At 35.6% G+C, this 22,842-nt stretch overlaps 1 protein-coding gene across 2 annotated transcripts in view; it reads left to right on the top strand.

The window, feature by feature from the left end:
• Positions 1 to 22,842, top strand: part of LOC107695689 (RNA binding protein fox-1 homolog 3-like) — a 304,812-nt gene that overhangs the window by 184,017 nt on the left and 97,953 nt on the right. The window contains exon 3 of one of the 2 annotated variants that reach the window (XM_016495693.1): positions 6,107 to 6,186. Coding sequence is in view for 1 of the 2 variants with exons in the window: in XM_016495694.1 (XP_016351180.1) it covers positions 9,665 to 9,682 (18 nt within the window). In the remaining variant the exon portion in view is untranslated. Of the gene's footprint in view, positions 1 to 6,106; positions 6,187 to 9,566; positions 9,683 to 22,842 lie in introns of those variants that run through there. The other variant, XM_016495694.1, reaches the window with a different exon arrangement.

The raw sequence follows: 22,842 nt of genomic DNA, 5'->3' as shown, positions 1-22,842 counted from the left end.
CAAAATAATGTTATTTTTAGCAGCATCATATGACCCCTTTAAAACTGCTAATAAAGAGGAAGGGATGATCACGCTCACTCGTGCTCCGTCAGAACTGAGGTGTTTATACCATAGACAGCGATCTGTTGCACCACATCAAAGAGTGCCAAAACGGCATTTATTGTCTGAATATCCCCGAAAAAAATTTAACCATTTATTCAGTACACATGCGTACTGAACCGAAAGACCCGTACCGAAAATTTCCGGTTCGAATACGTGTACCATTACACCCCTTATATATACAGGTGCATCTCAATAAATTAGAATGTCGTGGAAAAGTTCATTTATTTTGAGTAATTCAACTCAAATTGTGAAACTCGTGTATTAAATAAATTCAATGCGACACCCGTATATATATATATATATATATATATATATATATATACATACATATAAAATTCTAAAAATTAAATGTGTAAAAATTGTAAATTCTATAAATATTATAGTTAGATTTATCACAATCATTTTTGAAACGACCATTGAAACATAATCATTTTTGAAACATAAAAGTTTAAATTTGTTGAAAATACTCACCAAATCATTGTGTAATTCACTCGCTGCTGCTGTTGGACCAGATATGATCTAGCTGCATGTAATGGAATACTGCTATATTTTTAGTAATGAAATGAGTGTGAGGGTGTTTCATATCTCCAGTGTGTGTTTTCTCTCTAATTAACTGTTGCTTCTTCCGCTGACGACTCCACCGGCTAATGAGGACGTTCAGAGGAAAGAAGTAATGAAGAGCTGCTGTCTGATGTCTTTCTCGGTCTCTGTTTGTCCAAACTCAAGTTGGCTTCCATCAGTGTTGTCTGCTGAGTCAAGGATCACTGTTATTACTGCTCATATAGTCAGTGTTAGTGATGAGCTGAGAGTCTGAAGTGTTTGTTCTCCAGACATGAATGGTTCCTCACATCATGAGTCTTGTTGAAGTGCTAGTAAGCAAACACTCCTGCACTGTTCCTGGTTCGGTCTGCTGAAGGAGTGTTTCTGCAGTGAGAAATGCATTGGCTGCTCTTCCTGCACTTCACTTACACAAATGAGTCCAGACTGCTTCCAGACCAGTTATAAAGCTAGTTTCTTTCCTCACTCCAGAATCGATTTTTGCAGCTTCCTCGGTTGGCTGGAGTAGATTACAACACAGTTCTTAAGCATTTTGAACTTCATTCCATTGCATGCAATTAAAATGTAATAATACATTTGTGAAATGGAATTAATCCAGTTATCACACAATTGTAAGTGTTTGATTGATTTAGTGTTGTTGTTCTTTGTTAATTTAACACATTATGTGCATGCAATTACACAGTTCATTTAATTGTGTATGCCATTATCTATAATTGTATTTATTTGTTTAGATAAATGCATCTAAAGATTTGTTTATATGCTACTTTATGTATATATATATATATAGCCAAAGTAGTATTTATTTATTTATTTACAGTTTTGTTTTGTTTGAAAATTTGAAATTTTCCTGAATTTCACTAAGATTACTGGAGTTTTTTTTTCCTAAATGAAAGGTAGTGTGAGTGTAGAGATGTCCGGTCCGAGCGAATAAACCCCTGACCCTCCAGATCAGCCTGGCAACAGGCCCCGCTCCGCCTCTGCTCATCGGGACAACGAGACAGCCAAAAATCAATGCACAGCATCTCAATTAATCTGCTGGAGGGTCATTGATTAGTAAACAACCTCGTCTCTTTAAAAGCCCTGATCAGTTCATCATCACCAAACACAAACTCTCGTGCCACGGCCACTTCAATTATATCAATTCATATATTTAAAAAATATATTTATTTATTTTAGAGGACATAACTTTATTTATTTATTTACTTATTTATTTATTCCTTTGAATTTGCATCTACATGATGGTGTTTATGGTGCTAATGATCAAATTAATAATTATTTATGACAGATATGCATCCCTCCCGTGATGGTTTGCATTATGCATGTGAACTAATGAGTGTTTTTATGATTAAATTCAAACAGTGAGAGAAATATTAAAAGTTGCACAGTAGTTTATTTCACTGTCAGTGCAGACAGAACAATGTTTCCTTGCTAGTTTCCTTTTATTCTTGTTTTTTTTATTTTTATTTTTGTGGTGAAAGAGGGAAGCAGAGAGTGAAGGACGAAAGAATAGGTTCATTGCAGCTTTAATAGCGCTTGCCGTCGAGTAAACGAACCGTTCTCTGCTACACTAACACACACACACACAGTCACACAGAGTTATTAAGTGTTATTTGTGTTTTCTCTCACTGTAGTGAGATGAGATGTAATGTACTAATGAAAATCCTCTATCAGTTCACTTATCAGTCTGATTCTTTCACTGTGTGATTTTATTCATTATCAGGTTATGAATCTCAGTATGATGATAAATCGCTTCATTTTCTGACACTCAGTGGATGATTCTTTGCTCATTGACCAGATTTTAGGTGCTGGATTTTATAAATCAAAGTGTTTGTGAGATTGAGCTCAAAAACAGATTACAAAGTCCCCCTTTCTCCATAATTGTGACTTAAAATCTCCTTATTTTGATGTAATTTCTCAAAATTGTGACTTTATATCTGTAGGCCTATATTATGCATAAACGATACAATTTGCAACAATTTCTATAATATTGTGTTGTGCATAAACAAGAAAATATAAGAAATAATGTGTAATTTAAAGACTGAACACAGCATGTGAAGATGGCAGCTGCAGTAATGCATTCAGAAACGGATCCTGAGACCAATAACACCTTCATTTCTCAGTTTATTTTACATCATGATTCAATAACATTTTTACTTTTGCTTTGCTTTGAGTGTCAGGTCACTTTGGGTCTCTCATCTGATTTGTGATTTTTATTTATTTTCCCCCCTACTGTTTTCTGTAGTAAGAGTGTAAGAGTATTTATCTTCTACATTTGTATGGGCTTTTGAAATTAAAAGTAATAATTCTCATTATTTGTGTCAGTATTTTCATATTTTTACAACCTTCGTGTCTTCAATTTGTTTTAATTTTAAATTAAATGTTACATATATAATTTATATCATATAAATATGATTTCTAAATATTAAAATATATAGAAATATGTTTATTCAAAATAAACAAAAACTAACAGTAACTCATGCAAAATGTCAAACGTTCCTCTTTTGCATTTATAAGGACTGAAAGGAAAATAGACAATTATTTACATTATTTGAGTCTGTATTTTCACAATACATCAGTCTAAGACCTCATCTGTGTGTGTGTGTGTGTGTGTGTGTCTGTCTGTGTGAGTGTGCGAATGAGTGAGTGTGTGAGGCGGCTCTGGAGGTCAGCATTGCCCTAAGTGATTAGTGAGCTCCAGCCAAACACACACGCACAGACAGTCACTGCGGCAGCTACAAGCATCGACAGGCTCTCTCTCTCTCTCTCTCTGTAGCGTTTAATCGCAGTGTTAATATTTGATGCAGTCAGTGCAGGAGGTTGTGGAGTCTGTGGAATGAGACAAAAATATACAGACATGCGTCACATGAAACAACACAAACCCAACGACTCGAGCAGAACACACAACTGCCCGCGAGACTCACAAATAACAGCAGAAACGCCTCTAAGAGCAGTGTGCAGCTGAATCACTCACTGATGTTTATGTCTGCAGATGAATCTTTGATGTGTTCATAATATAGTACATGTGCATGTATTGATGGTGTGTACATGCTGATATTATAGTACACTGAAAAACATTTTTTCAATCAGAAATTGAGTAATTTCACAAATAATTACAAAGAAAATGCAAGTAATGCATTGAATTAAATGTGAAATTTTGAAACCAAAAAACTAATAATCTTTGTTTTATTTACAAATATTGATATTATTGTTTTTTTATTTATTTTTTGTGTGGAGATGGTTGAATCCACTAGATGATGATGATGATGATGATGATGTGTGTCCGTTGTGTAATAGACACAGTGACTCTTGGCAAATGGCACCAGCACCTCTAATGGCTGTTTTGCTCTTAAATAATATATGTGCTGTCGACACAAGCGTGTGTTTCTGTGTGTGTGTTAGTGTGTGTACACTAGTGAAGGCTAAATGTGCTCATTAATATAGTGAAATATCATAATAACATTTTGTGTGTCATCGCTAGTTAAAAAGGCTCTCATGGGCCCGTTTCAATAAGGAGGTTCAACCAACTCTGAGTTCAAACTTGAACTCTGAGTTGACTTACTCTGAGTTTTCGGTTTCAGAACAGCTGAATTGAGTTAGTTCAATCAACTCTGAGTATGTTGACTCTGAGTTTAGCACGTGCACCACGACTATGAAAAGCCATGATCAATGGAGCTCCGAAATTACGATTCATCATGGCAACAGCTCCCTAAAAAAGACGTCTGCATACTTCAGAGTCAATAGTTTAATTATTATCACTGTAATAATATTATAAGTGAAAACTGGCAGAACGGTAGATGGCAACAGCTCCCTAAAAAAGACGTCTGCATACTTCAGAGTCAATACAAGTTTAATTCTTATCACTGTTATAATAACATAAGTGAAAACTGGCAGAACGGTAGGTTATTGAACTAATAGGCTATTCATTTTCATGGTATACCACGGGCATAAAATAATAATAATAATAATTTAAGTGCATTTTTCTTATTTTGATCTGCCAATAGGGTAAGAAAAATACAGCAGCATCTATTTACACTAAGTGGAATTAACATACTTTCTTAGCGATAAATCCTATTTACAGTAAGCTAAGTGCAAATAGCTCTAGATGCTATTTACACTATAGTGAAAATAGTGATATATTCTGTTTACCATGTAAAAGTAGCAGTTCTTTGCAATAAGTGTAAATAATAATTAGATGCTTTATACTTTATACTGGCAGATACAAATTATTTGCACCTCAGTATTGTTGTACATTAACAGGATGCAATAATAACAGAGTGTAAATGATTATATTTATTACAATTATAAATGCTTGTATCATTATTAAACACTGGTTAGGCACTTTACTTCCACTTTTAGGACATTTTCTTCATTTTTATTGAAAATAAATTCTAATGTGATATGTGATGGGAAAAGTGAGAAGAGCGAGCTCGGCAAAAGCAGGACTCGAACCCGGTCGATCGCGTCACAAGCTAATTATCCGCGCCCAACGCGTTACTGCCTACACCACTAAAGCCATTATTTATGTGCCTCGTATTTAACCTTGTGTGACATTGGAGGGCGGAGCTACGGTAGATTTGCACTTAGTAATAGACACTCTGAATAATCTTGTTTTCTATTTGCATTAAGATTATTTTTATTACCACACTGGCAGATAATTTTACTTAAGTAAAATGCACCTAATTTAGATCCCCCCATGGTTTTCTCACATCTGTCTCCTCTAGAGTCTCAACAATGTCTCAAGCCAAGATGCCAAAGACACAGATCTTTATACTTATTATATATATTTTGCAATGTGATGGCAGTTATATTTTGCAAAACAATATTTCATTTCTTGCCAAATGTGATGCCAGTTTGGAGCAATTAGGATGTTTTGCATCATAAGATTTAGCCCAGAATTTAATTAATGCAATACGAATTAATGAATGCATACATTAACAACAACAACATATTTAATCCATTTACAAGCATTTATGGATCATAGTTGTATTGCCTTTATGCCAACTGTAATCAGAAAAAAAAGTACAAAAATAAATAAATAAAAGTATTAAAAAATAACTTAATTAAAATAATGAAAATCTGAGAATCACCTTTAGAAAATAATTGAAGTTACAAAAAAGTAAGATCTTTTAGATGTGTTAAAGTAATGAGAATTTGTGTGAAAATGTGCATGGAAAAATCAGAGCGAAACATCTTAATTGGTCTCAAAAATAGACTTTATTTTAATAATACTTTTGTATTTTTTCTTCACATTTTGGGGTGGAATTTAACCTAGATGTGTAATCAGAAGCCATAAAGTTAGTGTAAAACTTTTATATAGAGAGAGAAATGACAAGAATGAGAAGCACATTTGTGTTTTTCTGAAAGGATTTTAGGAAAGACAAAGTTGATATTTCAATACAGTATAGCTGAGTGTTTATTGTCATGTCTGTGTGTGTTTTGTGGTCAGGTGGTGTGTGTAAGTCGCAGTGCGGAAGGCTCCTGACCGATCACCTGTGCCGATTAGGACTTCCTTTCTTCAGCACGCGGGTGAGAGACGCGCTGTGTGTGCTTGTGTGTGTGTTGATCTAGTGTGGTTTGTTTGTGCGATCATGATTGATATGAACAGGTGGATTTGTGTGTGGATGGTGTGTGTGTTGTTGTGATGTATTTGTGATGCTGTTTGCCGAGCTTGAGAGAAACAACAGGTGCAATTCGTAAAGTTGCAGCAGGTGATTGTGAAGAGATCATCACCTGTTACACACTGAGCAAATGACTCTCCAGCAGTCAGTGTTCATGTGATCGGCATCAGAGCTGGATGAATGCTTGTGTTCAGCTCATGCAGCATCAGTGCTTTTTATTGTTCTGTATGAATCAGAAACTTGCTTTAGAATCATAATAATGTCCGAGGTTCAGATTAGAGAATCAAAGATGTGTCAAAGAATTGGACTAGTGTGAGATTTAGTTTATAGAATCAGAGAACCAATCAAACCAGAGACAGAGAATCAAACTAATGTTGAAGAATCAAATTAGAGTCAGAGATTCAAAGTCAAAGAATCAGACTGGAGTTGAAGAATCAAACTAGAGTCAGAGATTTAAAGTTGAAGAATTGGACTAGTGTCAGATATTTCATTTAGAGAATCAGAGAATCAAATTAGGGAATAAAACTAGAGGCAGAGAATCAGAGTCAGAAGAATCAACTAGAGTCGAAGAAACAGACCAGAGTCAAAGAATCAAACAAGTGTAAGTGATTCGGATTACAGAATCAGAATCAAACTTCAGATTCTAACTACAGACAGAGAATCAGAGATAGTGAAGAGTCATAGTCAAATAATCAAACTTGAGTCAGAGGTTCAAAGTTGAAGAATCAGTCTAGAGTCGAAGAATAGGACTAGTGTCAGAGGTTTATATTAGAGAATCGGAGAATAAAATTAGAATCAAACTAGAGACAGAGAATCACAGTCGGAAGAATTTGAGTCAGAGATTCCAAACGATCACACTAGAGTCAAGTAATCAAACTAGTTTCAGAGAAACAGATGAGAGAATCAAACTAATGACAGAGACTCGGGTTCTAAGAATCAAAGTAGAGTTAAAGAATCAAATATACTAATATATAATCAAATGTACTAATATCCTTTGACAAAGAGTCAAAGGATATTCAAATAAAAGTTCAAAAAATATCGCTATAGAGTCAGAGATTCAGACGAGTATTGGAGATTCAGATTAGAGAATCAGTTAATTCAATGACGGAATCAAACTATAGTCAGAGAGGAACCAGATTCAGATAATCAAAATAGAGTCAAACAATGAAACTAGAATAAAACCGGTGTCAGAGATTCAGACTAGAGTTAGAGAATCAAATTAGAATCAAACTAGAATTAAATAATCAATCTAATAATACTGATGTTAGAGATTCAGACTAGTTTCAGACAATCAGATTAAAGTATCAAACTGGAGTCAGATTCAGAGAATCTGAATCAGGGAATCAGACTAGAGCTTGTCTAGATTAGTCTTCAGTCGGATCACAGGTGTGAATCCTTCAGCTCTACTGAACACAGAAAACAACACGTTTATTTATCATGCTTATTCACAGCAGCAGTGAGACGGAGAGAGAGATAAACCGAGACGAGTGCAGATCTGGACCGAATGTATCCTGTCACGTGTGTTTTTACCTCTTGTAGTCTAATTATCATTTCTAATAATATTCCTCACAGGTCTAAGAGAGATACTAGACAGATATTGATGACCTGTTTTTAAGATGTGCTGACACAGCAGTGACACTACAGCGTCTCCTCATGTACTTCTCACTCACTCGCTCTCCGTTTCTCTTTATAGAATGGATTGAACTGACTTCAGGGCCGATGCCTGTGATAACACATCTAGGTCACATTTCATCCCAACAATCTGAAAGAAAAAAAAAATACAACATTATTATTAAAGTACAGCCTCTTTTGGATACCATTAGGATTTAATTGCATTGTGACATTTAAACACATTTTCATGCAAAATCTCTTTATCTCTTTTCTTGCAGTTTTGCTTTTTACTTTTCCCAGTTATTCTTAAAGGTGATTCTCATTAGATTCTCTTTATTGTAATGTAGTTTTTTCCACTGCTTTTATTATTATTATTTGTATTTATTACAGTACAAAATACTTTTCTGTTACAGCTGGCATAAATACAAAACAAAAACAAATAAAGTCATTATGAATAAATGCTTCTAATTTAAATATTTTGTTCACATATCGTTTATATACAAATAAATCTGCAAAAATGTCAACAATTCTGTGTTTTTCTGTCAATATGGGGTGCTGTGTGTACATTAATGAGGAAAACAAATTAACTTAAATGATTTTAGCAAATGGCTGCAATATAACAAAGAGTGAAAAATTTAAGGGGGTCTGAATACTTTCCGTACCCACTGTACATATTTTTGATTAACAATTAATGAAAAATTACCTTAAATGTGCTTAATTGTCTTAAAATAATGTTGCGATTAAAAATAAACTTAATGGCCCTTGAATTAGTTTTCTTGCTAAATAAATGCAAAAAAATATTAGATATTTTTTTGTTGTTGTTCACTTTTTTTAAATTATATGAATAAAAATTGCATTAAATGGAAAATATTTATTAATTTAGTTCGTTAGTTAGTATTTTTATTTATTTATTTTTTGTGTTACAATAATGGCAAAAATGGTAAATATACTTAATTTTCATGATTAATGTCATGATGCAATAATATATAAATAAATAAGTCCTTAAATTAACTTGCTTGCAAAATATATTGTGTAATATATAATTTTTGTTCACATTGCAGTAATAGGAATATTTTTTCCCCACATTACAGTAGTGGAAGTAAGTTTTTTTTGTGCATTAAATGAGTGCATTTTTATTATTAAATGTCATAAAAATTCATGATTGCCTTTAATAGACTAAAATATTGTCTTGCAAAATATAACACTTTCTTTCTGGTGAAATATGAGCCGTGTGTGGTGGCTCCCAGCACATGTAAGAGACACAGATTTACAGTTCACTGTTTTAATGACATACTGTACATGACAGAGAAAGAAACACAGCTCTGTCCTCCGTCTTTATATGTTCTCCCATGTTTCATCTTGTTTGTTTGTGGTGGTTGTCGGGTTTCGTTTGGCGTATTTTGAGAGGATTGTGGGTAGAGCCTGTTCACTCACATCCGCCATCAATACTGTCATCAGAGAAAACCCCCTCGCTTGCTCGCTCGCTCACTCTCGCTCTCTCTCCCCGCTGGAGGCTGCTGTTATCCTGGTTCAGACTCGGTCTTAAAGTAAAGCTGCTGTGAGACGAGAGCAAAGGAAGGAGTAAAAGAGTATCAGACACCCTAACGTCGCTTCTCAAGGTGTTTCCGGAGAAAACCTCAAAACATCAGAGAAGTCAGAAGAGGAGAGGAGGAGACGTGAGGAGAGAAGTGTGGAGGAGACGGGAGGAGAATCCAGCTGTCCTGAACTCCAGAGAGAGAGAAAAAAAACATCTGTAGAGGGTTTTTGCGGCTGAAATGATGATGTACTTTTGGGTGAGTATGAAGAGTGTGGCATGTTCTGCATGGCTGTGATACGCTCAGGAGAAACGCACTGGTGTGCCGTCATGTTCACATATACTGCGCTTGTGTTACTCGTGTTTGGTCAGCTGTGAACTACTCGCTTCTCTTCCGCTCTGTACAGGGAGTTTATGATGAATGGTATTGCTCAGAGGAGGCTCGTTTAGTGCTCAGGAGGCTTTACGGAGTTCAACTTTCCCTATAATTCATCAGGAGACATAAACAGACCTAAACGAGTCGCCCAGTAAGAGTGCAGAGCTATAAAATGAGTGCGAAGAGTGTTTGAAATAATTTGATGAGAAATGTTTGAGTTCATATTGAGATCTCTGACTGTTGATTGCGGCGCTTGGGATCTGAGCAGAGTTGGAGATATTATGGAGATTTCTTTTGAAACTATACATAAAATGTGTGAAGGAGGCAACTCTGTTTGCTCCTCATTAAAGCTCATTGGTGACTTGGAGAAACATTTGAGACCTCTTTTCTAAAGGTGATTTTGGAAAGTATTGTTGCTTAGAGATTGCTCTTTCATTGCTCTGGGAACGTAATATTTCTCTTGGTATCAACATTGTCCCATTTTTCTCCTCAAATCAAAGATGACTCCATTTGATCTCCATCTCATTGATGTCTCTGAGAAACATTTGAGACCTCGGTGAGATCTCCTCTGCGATTATAGATTGCTCTTTCATAGCTCAGGGAGCTTCGTGTGTTTCTTGGTTTCAGCATCATCTCAGATGTTTCTCCTAAATAAGATCTCTTCTGAAACCCCAAAGTAGACTTTTGAGTCTCTTTCAGTCCCACTGATGTCCTGGAGAAACATTTGAGACATCAGTGAGATCTCGAATGTGATTTTTTTCTCTTTCTGCTCTGTTCCCAGGGAATTAAGTACGTTTCTCTGTATCAGTATTATCTCAGATGTTTCTCCTAAAATCAAAAGAAATACAATTTAAGATCTCTTCTGGAACTACTGTATGGAGGAGACAGTTGAGCTCTGTGAAGCAGGCGACTCTATTTGCTTTCCATTCAATCTCACTGCTGTCTTGGAGAAACATCTGAGACCTCATTGAGGTCTCCTGAGTGGTTTTTCTTTTCTATAGATGATTTAGGGAAATATTCATCTCTTCTGAAACTCTAGAGTAGACATATGCGAGAATAGGGCTCTTTCTCTCAGTAGAGAAATTGCACAAACTCAGCAAATGTCTCTTTTTGATCTCCTTTCATTCTCGTTGCCGTTTAGGAGAAACTACTGAAGAGATCTGGTGTGATTTCTCATTCATCCAAGAGTGTGTTTCTATGTTACACTGGTAGAAACAGCGAGTTCATCTCTGAGCTCAATAGAGTCGTCATATTTCTCAGATGTGTTTCGTTCAGTCTCAGTGAGCTTCAAATGAGTTCATTTTTGTTCATTTTGCCATTTATTTATTCACTTTTTAACACCATGCCAGCATAAAGGCTATTTTCATAGCGATCTCTGAATAAAGTTGGTTTTGCTGTAGTTTTTGATGTGATCAAACCTCTAGCACAAATTCTTAAAGTTATGTGCATGTGTGTCGTCCTTGTCCTGCAGTATTTGATTCTTCAAATCGTGTCTTGCTGAGGTTTATTAAGGGATCAGATGCACCTTTTTCACAGCACTTTTCACATTTCATGCGCCACTGACATTTTCCTCAGAAAATGTAAAAATCGTGTTTCTGAAATGCATTGTCGTCTCAAATACAGCACACTGATTTGCACTTTACAATCAAAGCCTTTTGCATTTAGACTGCCAAATGATGGATTGATCATTATTTTAAAAACATTTGGCTTTCACACAAAGCTTTATTGATTAAGTGTATTGATTTTAATTGCATTGATGGAACGAAAACACAAACAACACAAATATTTGAATGCTGTTTTTTGATCCAAAGAATCTTTTTCTTCCTCTTCATTAGAGTTTAAAATCATCCAGGATGCACTTTGTCGGTTTTATCTGAATTATTCTGATCAATTCTAGTTAATAAATTTTAACCCTCTATTAGCAGCATCACTATTTTTGCTCATAGCTAGTTTTAGAGATGTGATCAAACCTCTAAAGCTCTCAATAACAATTGTATTTTGCTTATGAATTCATTTCAATATTTGTTGTTTGTTTTTCTCTTCTAATCAATGCGCAAGTTGAATTTAAGTCAATAAAGTCGATCAATAACGTTTTTGTAAGAAAACCAACTGTGTTTAACATCATTACTGATCCATCAGTCTAAATGTAGAGCTGAGGTTTTGAATGTTTTAATGATGTTTCAGAAACAAGTTGTGTGTTTCAGATAAAATACGAATGAAATCTGGATGCAGAAGAAGCTCTAATATAAGAGCATTTTCATTTGTGTCACATGTTTTGATCACTGAATCATTCCCAGACTCCCATTTGTGTCATTTCACAGTTTTCATCACTTTATTATTCGAACACGTGGGAAACTGTGTCCAGCTTCCGGCTGGTCAAGATTTTCAGTGATTGAATCTGATTGAGCCTGTAGTGAGAGAGACAGAGGTGAAGGGTGTACAGGTGTGCGGTGTTACCTGTCTCTCTGGCTGTCCCTGGGGAGCCGGCAGCACTGCAGTGCAGTATGGGAATTGAGTGCATTCGCTCCTCATTAGAATATTTATTCAGGAAACAGATGTTCAGTTTGAGGGCGACACCTTGGGCTGTCTGTCCCATGCTGTTCTCGCGCACACACACACACACACACACACACACACACACACACATATGCGCGCGAGCGTATGCGGGCCAGCGGAGGCTCTGAGGGGCTCGAACCCTCTGCAGCAGCATCAATCTCTTTGAATGGAGCTCCATCTGCTGAAGAGATAACACTCAGGCGATGGAGTCACACGAGACATTACTGAGACAAAACACCAGATCAGATTCAACCCTGATGGACTGCATTTCATGAGAGAGAGAGAGAGAGAGAGAGAGAGAGAGAGAGATGTGGTGTTTGTGTCCTGCTCTGAATGTGATGAATAATTGACGAGAACAGAGGCTTTACTGAGGAACAACAGATGATGGTAATAGAGGAGAAAGAGAGAGGCTGGACGGATAAAAGAGAGACAGAAAGAATGTTCTAGACAGTGTCTGTCTGTCTGTCTGTCTGTCTGTCTATCTATCGTTCTGTCTATCTATTGTTCTATCTATCTATCATTCTATCTATCATTATAGCATTCTATCTATCGTTCTATCGTTCTATCATTCTATCGTTCTATCTATCGTTCTATCTAGCGTTCTATCGTTCTATCATCATTCTATCTATCTATCTATCTATCTATCTATCGTTCTATCTATCGTTCTATCTAGCGTTCTATCGTTCTATCATCATTCTATCTATCTATCTATCTATCTATCTATCTATCTATCTATCTGTCTATCTATCTGTCTATCTATCTATCTACCTGTCTGTCTGTCTGTCATTCTATCGTTCTATCTAGCATTCTATCTAGCGTTCTATCGTTCTATCATCATTCTATCTAGCGTTCTATCTATCTATTGTTCTATCTATCGTTCTGTCATTCTGTCTATCTGTCGTTCTATCTATCATTCTGTCATTCTATCTATCTGTTGTTCTATCGTCATATCGTTCTGTCTATTGTTCTATACATAGGATGAATAGACAGATAAATTTAAATGAATGAATGGAGTAATTTTTGTTAATTCGTGTCATTAATAGTTCCTGTAAAACAACCTGTATGTAGTTCAGTTGTGATATTGTGTCTAACACCTCTGATAAATATTATTTACTATATGTAAATATTAGATGTGTATGAATTCTAAGGTGTCAAACAGCAGGTTTAACATCTATAACTGCTTCTCTGCATGTCTCTCAATTACAGTGCGTCATGTTTGAGTGTGTGAATGAGATCTGCCTGATACAGCGGGTCACTGAAGTTTCTGGAACTGGGATTACACGATTAAGAGATTCCAGGTCAATCCGAAGTGATTCACAGAGGATGCGCCCCAAACACTCCTCGGCGTGTCGTTAGAGAAATCCGCTAGATTCCAGTACAGTTCCAGGAGCTGAGGTTAAACACCATTAATTGTCTGTGTTTTTAACATATGGCTTGTTGTTGGTAATTTCTCCCTCCAGGATGTGAGTGGAATGAGATTAGAGGATGACTGTATTCTGACCGGCGGCTCTGCCCACATCTCAACTGCTGCACCTGCCTCATATTGATTAACCACTAACTAGATGTTTCTCACTGCGTGATTTTCATATACACGTCCACCGAGAGCGCCGGCCGCTCAGGGGAAATCACATTGGAGTTGTGTGCAGAAATTCACCTCTGCGATCGCACCTGCCGTCATTAGATTCTTGTGCATACGGCAAACCACAGTGGGCCGGACCGATCTATACACACCGAGAGAGAGAGAGAGCGTCTAATGTCTGCCAGCCGTCACATCGCTAAAGATATTAATCGCCGTCCACCATCTTGGTGTAGGGCCATTAATGTTGAGTCCGGCCCAGTGCTCGGCCCTCCGCAGGGACCGATAACATCGACCCGCATTTGATCCATCGGCACAGATTTATCATAATGTGTTACAGTGATTTTAGCAAACACACGAGACAAAGAAGTGGCAGCCAAAATGTAACAGACACCAGTGTCTGATATGTAAAATTAACCCTCGAGAGTCCATTTAAAAAAGCTACTCATAGCTCAGATATTTTTTGTGCTTTCAGTCCTGATCATAACTACCAAAAATGTATTCATTTTCAGGATTTTAACCCTTTCAATGCCAGTTTATGTAATGCCACTGTTGATGTTGTTGTTTTTTTAAATACAAAAAATACAAAAAATCGATCATTTTGCATATACTAAATGCTAAACAGAATTTGTTTGTTTGTTTATTGGATTATTACAGCCTTGGATACGACTTGGAATGATTAGCATGCATTTTGATGCATTATTATTTTTGTGCAGTGTCAGATTTATTTATAAAAAAAATAAAATAAAAATTAACATTTTGAATCCTTTGAACATTAACATTTTGAATACTTTGAAGCCAAAAGAATGAAAGCCTATTGGCAAGGAATGCATGATTTTATGCTTAAATCACACTAGGAAAACATATTGCAATTGTAATGGGTTTTAGTTGTGACATTTTTGTCCTTAAGGTCTCGAAATGAGCTATTTTTGTACCTAGTGTAAAACAGATTTATATAAGGAAATGAGAATGAAATATTCAAAATCTAATGCAAATGCACAGTTTTGACCAAATGTATGTTGTTTGCATTAGCACAGCTAAAATGATTTAAAGAAAAAAGTTCAGGACACACAAGGGTTAAACGATTATAAAGACAAGTTATCTTAATTATCCTTACTGTGTAATGTTTATATTTTACCAAACAATGTGGAAACTTGGCAGTGGCACATTAATGCAGAATTTAATCGTTTTGAGTGCTGTTTTTTATTTGCCTAATTAGCATAGACCAGATAAACAGATCATCGTCTTAATGGGTTATGGCCATAACATAAACTAAAAGATATTGACTATTTAATAAAAGGACAAACTCCAGCCTCCTGTTTTGAATAAGAAATAGGAACTAAAAGCAGTTCAGTGGTTTAATATCCATAAGTCCGGAGTTTCATCTCGACTAATGTGTCCTTAACTGGTTTCTGAGACTTTACTGCGGTCAGCATTTTCAGTGCTGCTTGTTGCCTGTTGGGTTTGAGTTTTCATGGGTTGCAGATGCGATATGGATACAATACAACCATCACACTGTCAAAATCACAGTAAATATATGTTTTTTGTGTTTCCTTGCAAGAGAGTATCATAAGTAACCATTACAATTGTTTGTTCTCTGATGGTCATTTGATAAGTCAGTGCAGAAGTTTGAAACTCTTTAAATGAGTTTCCTGAAGAAATTACTGAGGTTTATAGAAATATATTGACTTTAATTGTGATTTACCCACTTTGTTTCAGACTATGTTTGTCTGATTTGTAAACAGGTCTGACTTTCAATCAATCAATCAATCAATCAATCAAAAAACAAACTTTTTAAAATGTATTTTATACTTTTTTAGTATGTAAACAGGTCTGACTTTCAATCAATCAATCAATCAATCAATCAATCAAAAAACAAACTTTTTAAAATGTATTTTATACTTTTTTAATATAAATTAAGTATTTAGATGTTATTTCAGTATTGTTTTTATACTATTTTAGTATTTATTTAATAATTATTACACATTTAATATTTTGAGCTTTTATGTAATATTTTCTTTATATCTGTAAATTTTCTATATTTATATATTTTTTTGTTAAAACATCTTTTCTCGTAATAACGAGAAGGTATGTCATCAAAATGACATGTTTCTCGTTAAAATTACATCTTTTCTCGTAATAATGAGATGTCGTTAAAATGACAATTATCTTTTTAAAATGATAATTTTCTCGTTACTTTTTTTTCTCGTAATAACATCATAAAGCAATATGTTTTTAACGACATATCTTGTTTGTTATTATGATAAAATATGTTGTGTATATATATATAACAGTTATACTATACTACTGTTTAAAAGTTTGTGTTTAGTAAATTTTTTTATTAGTCTCTTCTGCTCACCAAGGCTACATTTATTTGATTAAAAATTTTTTACATTTTTAAATAACCGTTTTCTATTTGATTTTATTGTAAAGCGCATGTTATTACTGCTATGCAGAACTGAATTATCACATGTGGACTTCATCTGTGTGATGTCAAAATGTTGCAGATGTTCAGTGCGAGCTGTTTTTGTAGTTTGTAGTTTCAATAAGTGCTTATTTTTGGGCTAAATATGAATTTTTGATTTACAATATATTTTCATAGCACATCAAAGTCTTTTATCTCAAGAGTTGAAAGGGAATATCAATGATCATTGTCCTGGTTTGATCTGTTTAAGCTCTGTGAGTGTGAGTGAGGAGGCTCTGCTGCGAGATGTATGATGTCATATCATCTTCAGTGATTTCCTTCAAAAGCGTTTCTCCATTAAGGGTCGTAAAGCTGTTTAATTTGCTTTATACGGTGCGGCCGGGGGCCAGTAAAGCCCTGCGGTGCTGCAGTGACTGTGTGCGCGCGTGCAGAAGGGCTGTAAAATGTGAGCACAGAGTGACATTAGTGTTATGGGGTATTGACCAATTTTTGGAGAGTTTATGGTGCTAATCAAGGGGCGCGTCTGAGCCAGAGATGAATGTGTGTGTTGTGGCGGAGAGCAGCAGGTCACGGAGGGAGTGTGTGGTGTTTTTTTACGCTGGGACTTACTTTAACGGATGTGATGTGGAGTCGGTCTGTATGAAGACGTCCCGCGCCGGACGCTGTCGGCGTATATTTAGTGCTTTAATAAATAAACAGCGTGTCGCGTCCCTGAAGAGCTTCTCAAACTACACGCTGCTGATATTTAAAAATCCTCACACTTTCCTACACGGCATCCTCTAATTAGAGCGCTGTGCACCCCGGATCCTAACGAAGAGAGTGTTACAGGTGATCCTTCAGTGAAGTCGTTAGTTTGTGAGACGAGTATTTAGTGAAGGGAACGTGAGATTTACAGACCACAGATACTGAGTGAAATCCCACAGACTCATTTTTGGCAGTTTCTCGTCAGTTGATGGTCAAATTTGGGAGTGACGCTAGTGATTTAGCAGTTTTGGTGAACTAGGGTACCACAGGCCATCCGGAGTCACTGCTTTGACTCAGTTTGGTACATTATAGAAACATAAGCATATAAAAGCAGAAAACATTCAGAAGTGAATGTTTGGGCAGTTTCTGGTCTGGTTGGTGTTTGTGTGTGTTGGTGAAGAATAATATAGTTGATTTATTTTAGTATCAACTATTTAGATGCTATTTTGGTGTTTATATACTATTATAGTATGTATTAATATTAAAATTTATAAATTATTCAAATGAGCTTTTGTTTTTATATTTTCAATTTTCAGTTTAATTTAGTTTTAGTCATTTTGTATTTTTTTTTATATTATTTTCAGTATTTGTTTTTAGTATTTCTATTTAGCTTTAACTTTCATTTTTTTTATTTCGGTTTTGGTTTTAGTGGCTGCAAAACATCATGTCTAATTTTCATGAGTAAAAAAATGTCAAGTTTTTCATCGAAATATGTATCATTAATAGGAATAAATGTTGTTAGTTGATTTATTTGAGCATAAATCAACTACTTAGATGTTATTTTAGTATTATTTATAGGATATTATAGTATTTATTAGCTTTTATGAACACATTTAATATTTTAATGAGCTTTTATTTTATATTTACAGTTTTCTTTTTATTTTATTTTATATCTTTTTTTATTTGTTGTTAATATTTCTATTTAGCTTTAACTCATTTTAGTTTAGTTTTGATTTTAGTAACTGTAGTGCTTTATTTTATTTTATTTGAGTTATTTCAGTGATTTGTTTCATAAAAAAAATTGTTATAGTTCTAGTTAGCATTAAATAGAGATACTGTATGAGATAGACAGACAGACAGACAGATTGTGCTTTTTTCAATTTTGAAATGGCAATTTGATATGTTTTTCCTCACTCTCTCTCTCTCTCTCTCTCTTATGATGATATTTGGCTGTAGTGGTGAATGAGCACATAATCTGTGCAGATCTGATGTATGTCATAACACAGAGCAGCACGAGTGATCATATATATCTCTCACAGTGAACTCAGTGGCGTTTGTGTGGGTTTTTCATGATCCTGATGATGATATTCAGATCTTTGCAGGATGACTTTCACCCAGATCCAGAAACACAAAAACGTGTGTGTGTGTGTGTGTGTGTGTTTGTGTGTTTCCTCTAAATCACTGTGAGTGCCATTTGCACTCAGATCTTCAGCTGTCCTGAATGTTCCTGTCAGCTGTGTCTCTCCAGCACAATACGGATTGTTTTAAAGGGGTCATAGGATGCCCATTTTCCACAAGTTGATATGATTCTTTCCAGTCTTAATGAAAAGTCTGTAACATAGTTTGGTTAAAATGTATCAATGGTAGTGTAAAAAACACCTTTTTTACCCTGTCAAAAGCAGCTCTTTTCAGAGCAAGCCGTTTTGTAGCATTTTCCTTTAAATGTTAATGAGCTTTGCTGACCCCGCCCCTCTCTTCCGAGCTGCTCTCTGAGGGACTGTTTACTTTAGCCGCATTCATGCGGGTCTAAGGTAAAACGCCAGTCCAGTCGAGAAGGGTATAACTGCAGCCTGGAGATCTCCAAATGGGGGCGGGAACTCCAAAACAGGCCATGGCTTCCTCCCATTGACAGACAGGCACATGTGACGTGACATGTGGCCAAGTATGGTGACCCATACTCGGAATTAGTGCTCTGCATTTATCCCATCCAACGTGCACACACACAGCAGTGAACACACACACACACCGTGAACACACACCCGGAGCAGTGGGCAGCCATTTTTTTGCTGCGGCGCCCGGGGAGCAGTTGAGGGTTCGGTGCCTTGCTCAAGGGCACCTCAGTCGTGGTACTGAAGGTGGAGAGAGCGCTGTAAATTCACTCCCCCACCTATAATCCCTGCAGGTACAAGATTCGAACCCGCAACCTTTGGGTTACGAGTCCGACTCTCTAACCATTAGGCCACGACTTCCCCGTGACTTCCACATGAGTCGCACGCATGTGCAATTTTTTCCCCCAATCCACTTCAGTGGAAACTCCGCCCCACAGCTGATTCTAAAGATTTTATTGGTTGTGTCAAATCGTGGGAGGGGCCTGTCTGTATGACGTCACACAGACAGGCATCTGAGATCGGCTTGATTCGAGAAAGGGGTAAAGATTTGAGTATTGGGTGGATTTTTATCATTATAGGGTGGTTGTGTACACACATTGCCAACACACATTTCAGTTCAAACAACTTGTAAAAGTGCATGTAGCATCATATGACCCATTTAAACAAGTCACTTGGTCTTTCCTTGTTGCACATTAAATTTTAACGTTTTGCACCCATAAGGAGGAAAACACATCTAAAAATATTGCCTGACATTAGCGTGAGATGATGGAAAAAAAGAGTGTGTTTGTGCTGAATGTGTGTGGATATGCAGCACCTGCCATCCGTCCGTCCGTAAATACGTACATGCGTTCATTATTTGGTTGCATATTATGTAAATAACTGTCTTAATACAGAAGTTTCTGTGCTGTATCTGTAGCACAGTACTGTATGTGTTTGTGTGTGTTACTGAGTATATCTGTTGTTTTCTTTTGCTTCTCTTGTACTTCGTGCAGCAGAATACAGCAGATGTCTGGTCTTCCTCCTCAACCATGAACAAACACTCTGAGTGACTGTAGTTTACACACACACACACACACACACACACACACACACACACACACACACACACACACACACACCGGCTGAGTGAGGGAATGTGTGCTGGGCTGCTTCAGTGTGCTAATGGGCAGAGAGAGAGCTGATATAGAGGGTATATAGTTTCTGTTGTGTAGTGATGTGTCTCAGGGTGTGTCTGAGAGCAGATGGATGAGAAACCATCTGCCTCAAATGGACTCCACACACACACACACACACACACACACACTCTCTCTCTAATGTTAATGAGCACATACCATAGATTCGTACTGTTTATATATGAAGCTAAAATAGTTTCTGTTGTGTAGTGATGTGTCTCAGGGTGTGTCTGAGAGCAGATGGATGAGAAACCATCTGCCTCAAATGGACTCCACACACACACACACACACACACACACACACTCTCTCTCTCTAATGTTAATGAGCACATACCATAGATTCGCACTGTTTATATATGAAGCTAAATATAATGACTCCAGATTTCAGTAGCTAAGGCGAAGCTGACTCCAATCCTCAAAACATAACTGTAGTATTTAGTTTATGAATTATGTAGTTTTCTTAAGATCGTACTTGAGATTTCAAACCATCAGTTGCTCTTGTACATTCTGAGTATATAAGAAGAATATTTCCTCACATAGTTGCATGTATATGTTTTTGTTTATGAAATGCACACAGAAAGTTAATGCTTTTAACATCTGATTTAAAGAGGCCATAATAGCAATTAACATGAATGATGCTGAAATGTGGTCAAGATGACATTCAGATATAAAAATAAAGCAGCAGTGACATATACTACCAGTCAGATATTTACTCATTATTTATTACTTTTTTTTTTCAACATTTTAGATCAGTGATTCCCAAACGTTTCTGTCAGCTGAAGCCATTTGACCTAAAATATTCACTTGAAGTACCTCATGAGATTTTAAGGTCATATTTCAATAATAAAACATATTTCATTTATTCATTGTTCTCTGATGTTGCTTAATGGTGACATGACATGCATCTATTTTAGTAAGATTTGTTTATTTTAAAATGTGTTTAATTGTGTTATTTCATTTAGAAATAAGATTTATATTTGTTATATTGTTTATTTATTTATATTTATTTTTCAATTTTTTAATAAATAGTTTATTAGTTTAATTTGATTTTTTTTTCTTTCATTTTTTTTCTTTATTTATTAGCTGTTCATCAACTCATGAACCCCAAGTGCTAGGAAACCCTGTGCTATACTGAAAAAAGTTTTTAGCATTTTAGCATAAAATTTAGCATTAAAATAACTATCCCAGATTTTACTTGAGATAACTCAATTATTAATTATTAAGTTGTCACTTAATGCAACTTCACATTTTAAATGGTCTAGACTTAAAAAATGTAAAGGCAGCCCAAATACTCAAATGCAATATTTGTATAGTTTGGAATAGTAGTCAAAAAATAAAGAAATTATGAGGAAAAAAGAATGACATTTACCGATTAAAAAATAAATGTTTTTGTACATTTGGATAGATGATGAAACATTCAATATGGATGTAGTGACAACATCTAAAACATAAATATTATTATGCATTTACAGATAAAGAAAGTTGCATAAAATATTTACAAATCTTTAGAATGATAGTCAAAAATAAATCTGAAAACTGTTATTAGTAAGGTGTAGGTGCATATCATTCACAAGTACAAAACACGTTTTTGTTGGCTGGAATAGATGCTGAAACGTACAATGTGGACATATTGACAACAAACCTAAAACCTAAACATTATGATGCATTTACAGCCAAAGAAACGTAAAATATTCACAGATCTGTATAATCAAAAGCAAACGAAAATACGAAAAGCTTTGTAATGTAATGACAATGATATTTGTCTCCAAAACTCGTGTGAAGCATTCAGGGAGAAGCCTTTAGATCAAAAGGCTTTGAAGCATAAATCCAGTCAAATGCGTCTGACTGGTGGTGTACGTCTCACTGCAAGCGCTCTTCCCTCTGTAGTGTGGATGTTGATGAATTTTGCAACACTGACACAGTTACTGAGCTGAATTATGACACTATAGTCTTCTGTAGAGCTTGGATTTGCCCTAATATTTGATGAAGTTTGCATCATCGATTCCTTTTATTTTTCGGTTTATTACTGTGAAACCGTAACCTTGGAATTATAAGGTTCTATCTGCGTTCTGAGCAGTTTTGAGATATTGAGCTTCAAAATTTATGCATTCCATATAGCAAAAATTATATGGGGAACAAGTTTCTTTAAAACATGAAAATGACAGGGACCCTAAATGTATTCTAAATGCACAATATCAAAATCCTCTCAAATTTCTAAATGGGATTTTCTGGAATGGGTCAAATGCAGATAGAACCTTCTAATTCTAAAAAAACACTTTTCGCTTGGAATTATAAGGTTCTATCTGGCAAAAAATTACCTGAAGCAATCATTTTCAAGAAACACAAACAGATTATTTATAATGTTTTAAAACATAAAATTAGTGTTGTAACAATGTGTTGACATGCATGAGAAAGTTAAATTTAATGGTTTTTATGGCATTTATTTCATATTTGAAATGAATATTTTTTTCTTGTTCCTGATTAAAGGCAATTTCAATTTTTCCTTTCTCTTTGGAGTGTTACAAGCTCTTGGTGCATAAAGAAGATCTGTAAAGTTGCAAAGACTAAAGTCTCAAATCCAAAGAGATATTCTTTATAAAAGTTAAGAGTCAGCCACGCCTACCTAAAACGGCTTGTTCTAACACGCCCCCACATGTCTACGTCACGATGTGGGAAGATTTGCATAACGCCGCCCAAATGTTCACGCAAAGAAAGAAGGCGTAACTTTTATTCTCGCTGTA

The sequence above is a fragment of the Sinocyclocheilus anshuiensis genome, unplaced genomic scaffold (assembly GCF_001515605.1).
Source record: "Sinocyclocheilus anshuiensis isolate Anshui unplaced genomic scaffold, SAMN03320099.WGS_v1.1 scaffold1075, whole genome shotgun sequence".
NCBI classification, from domain to species: Eukaryota; Metazoa; Chordata; class Actinopteri; order Cypriniformes; family Cyprinidae; genus Sinocyclocheilus; species Sinocyclocheilus anshuiensis.
Note: the sequence above shows the minus strand (reverse complement) of the source record. Positions and strands in the feature narration are given on the sequence as shown.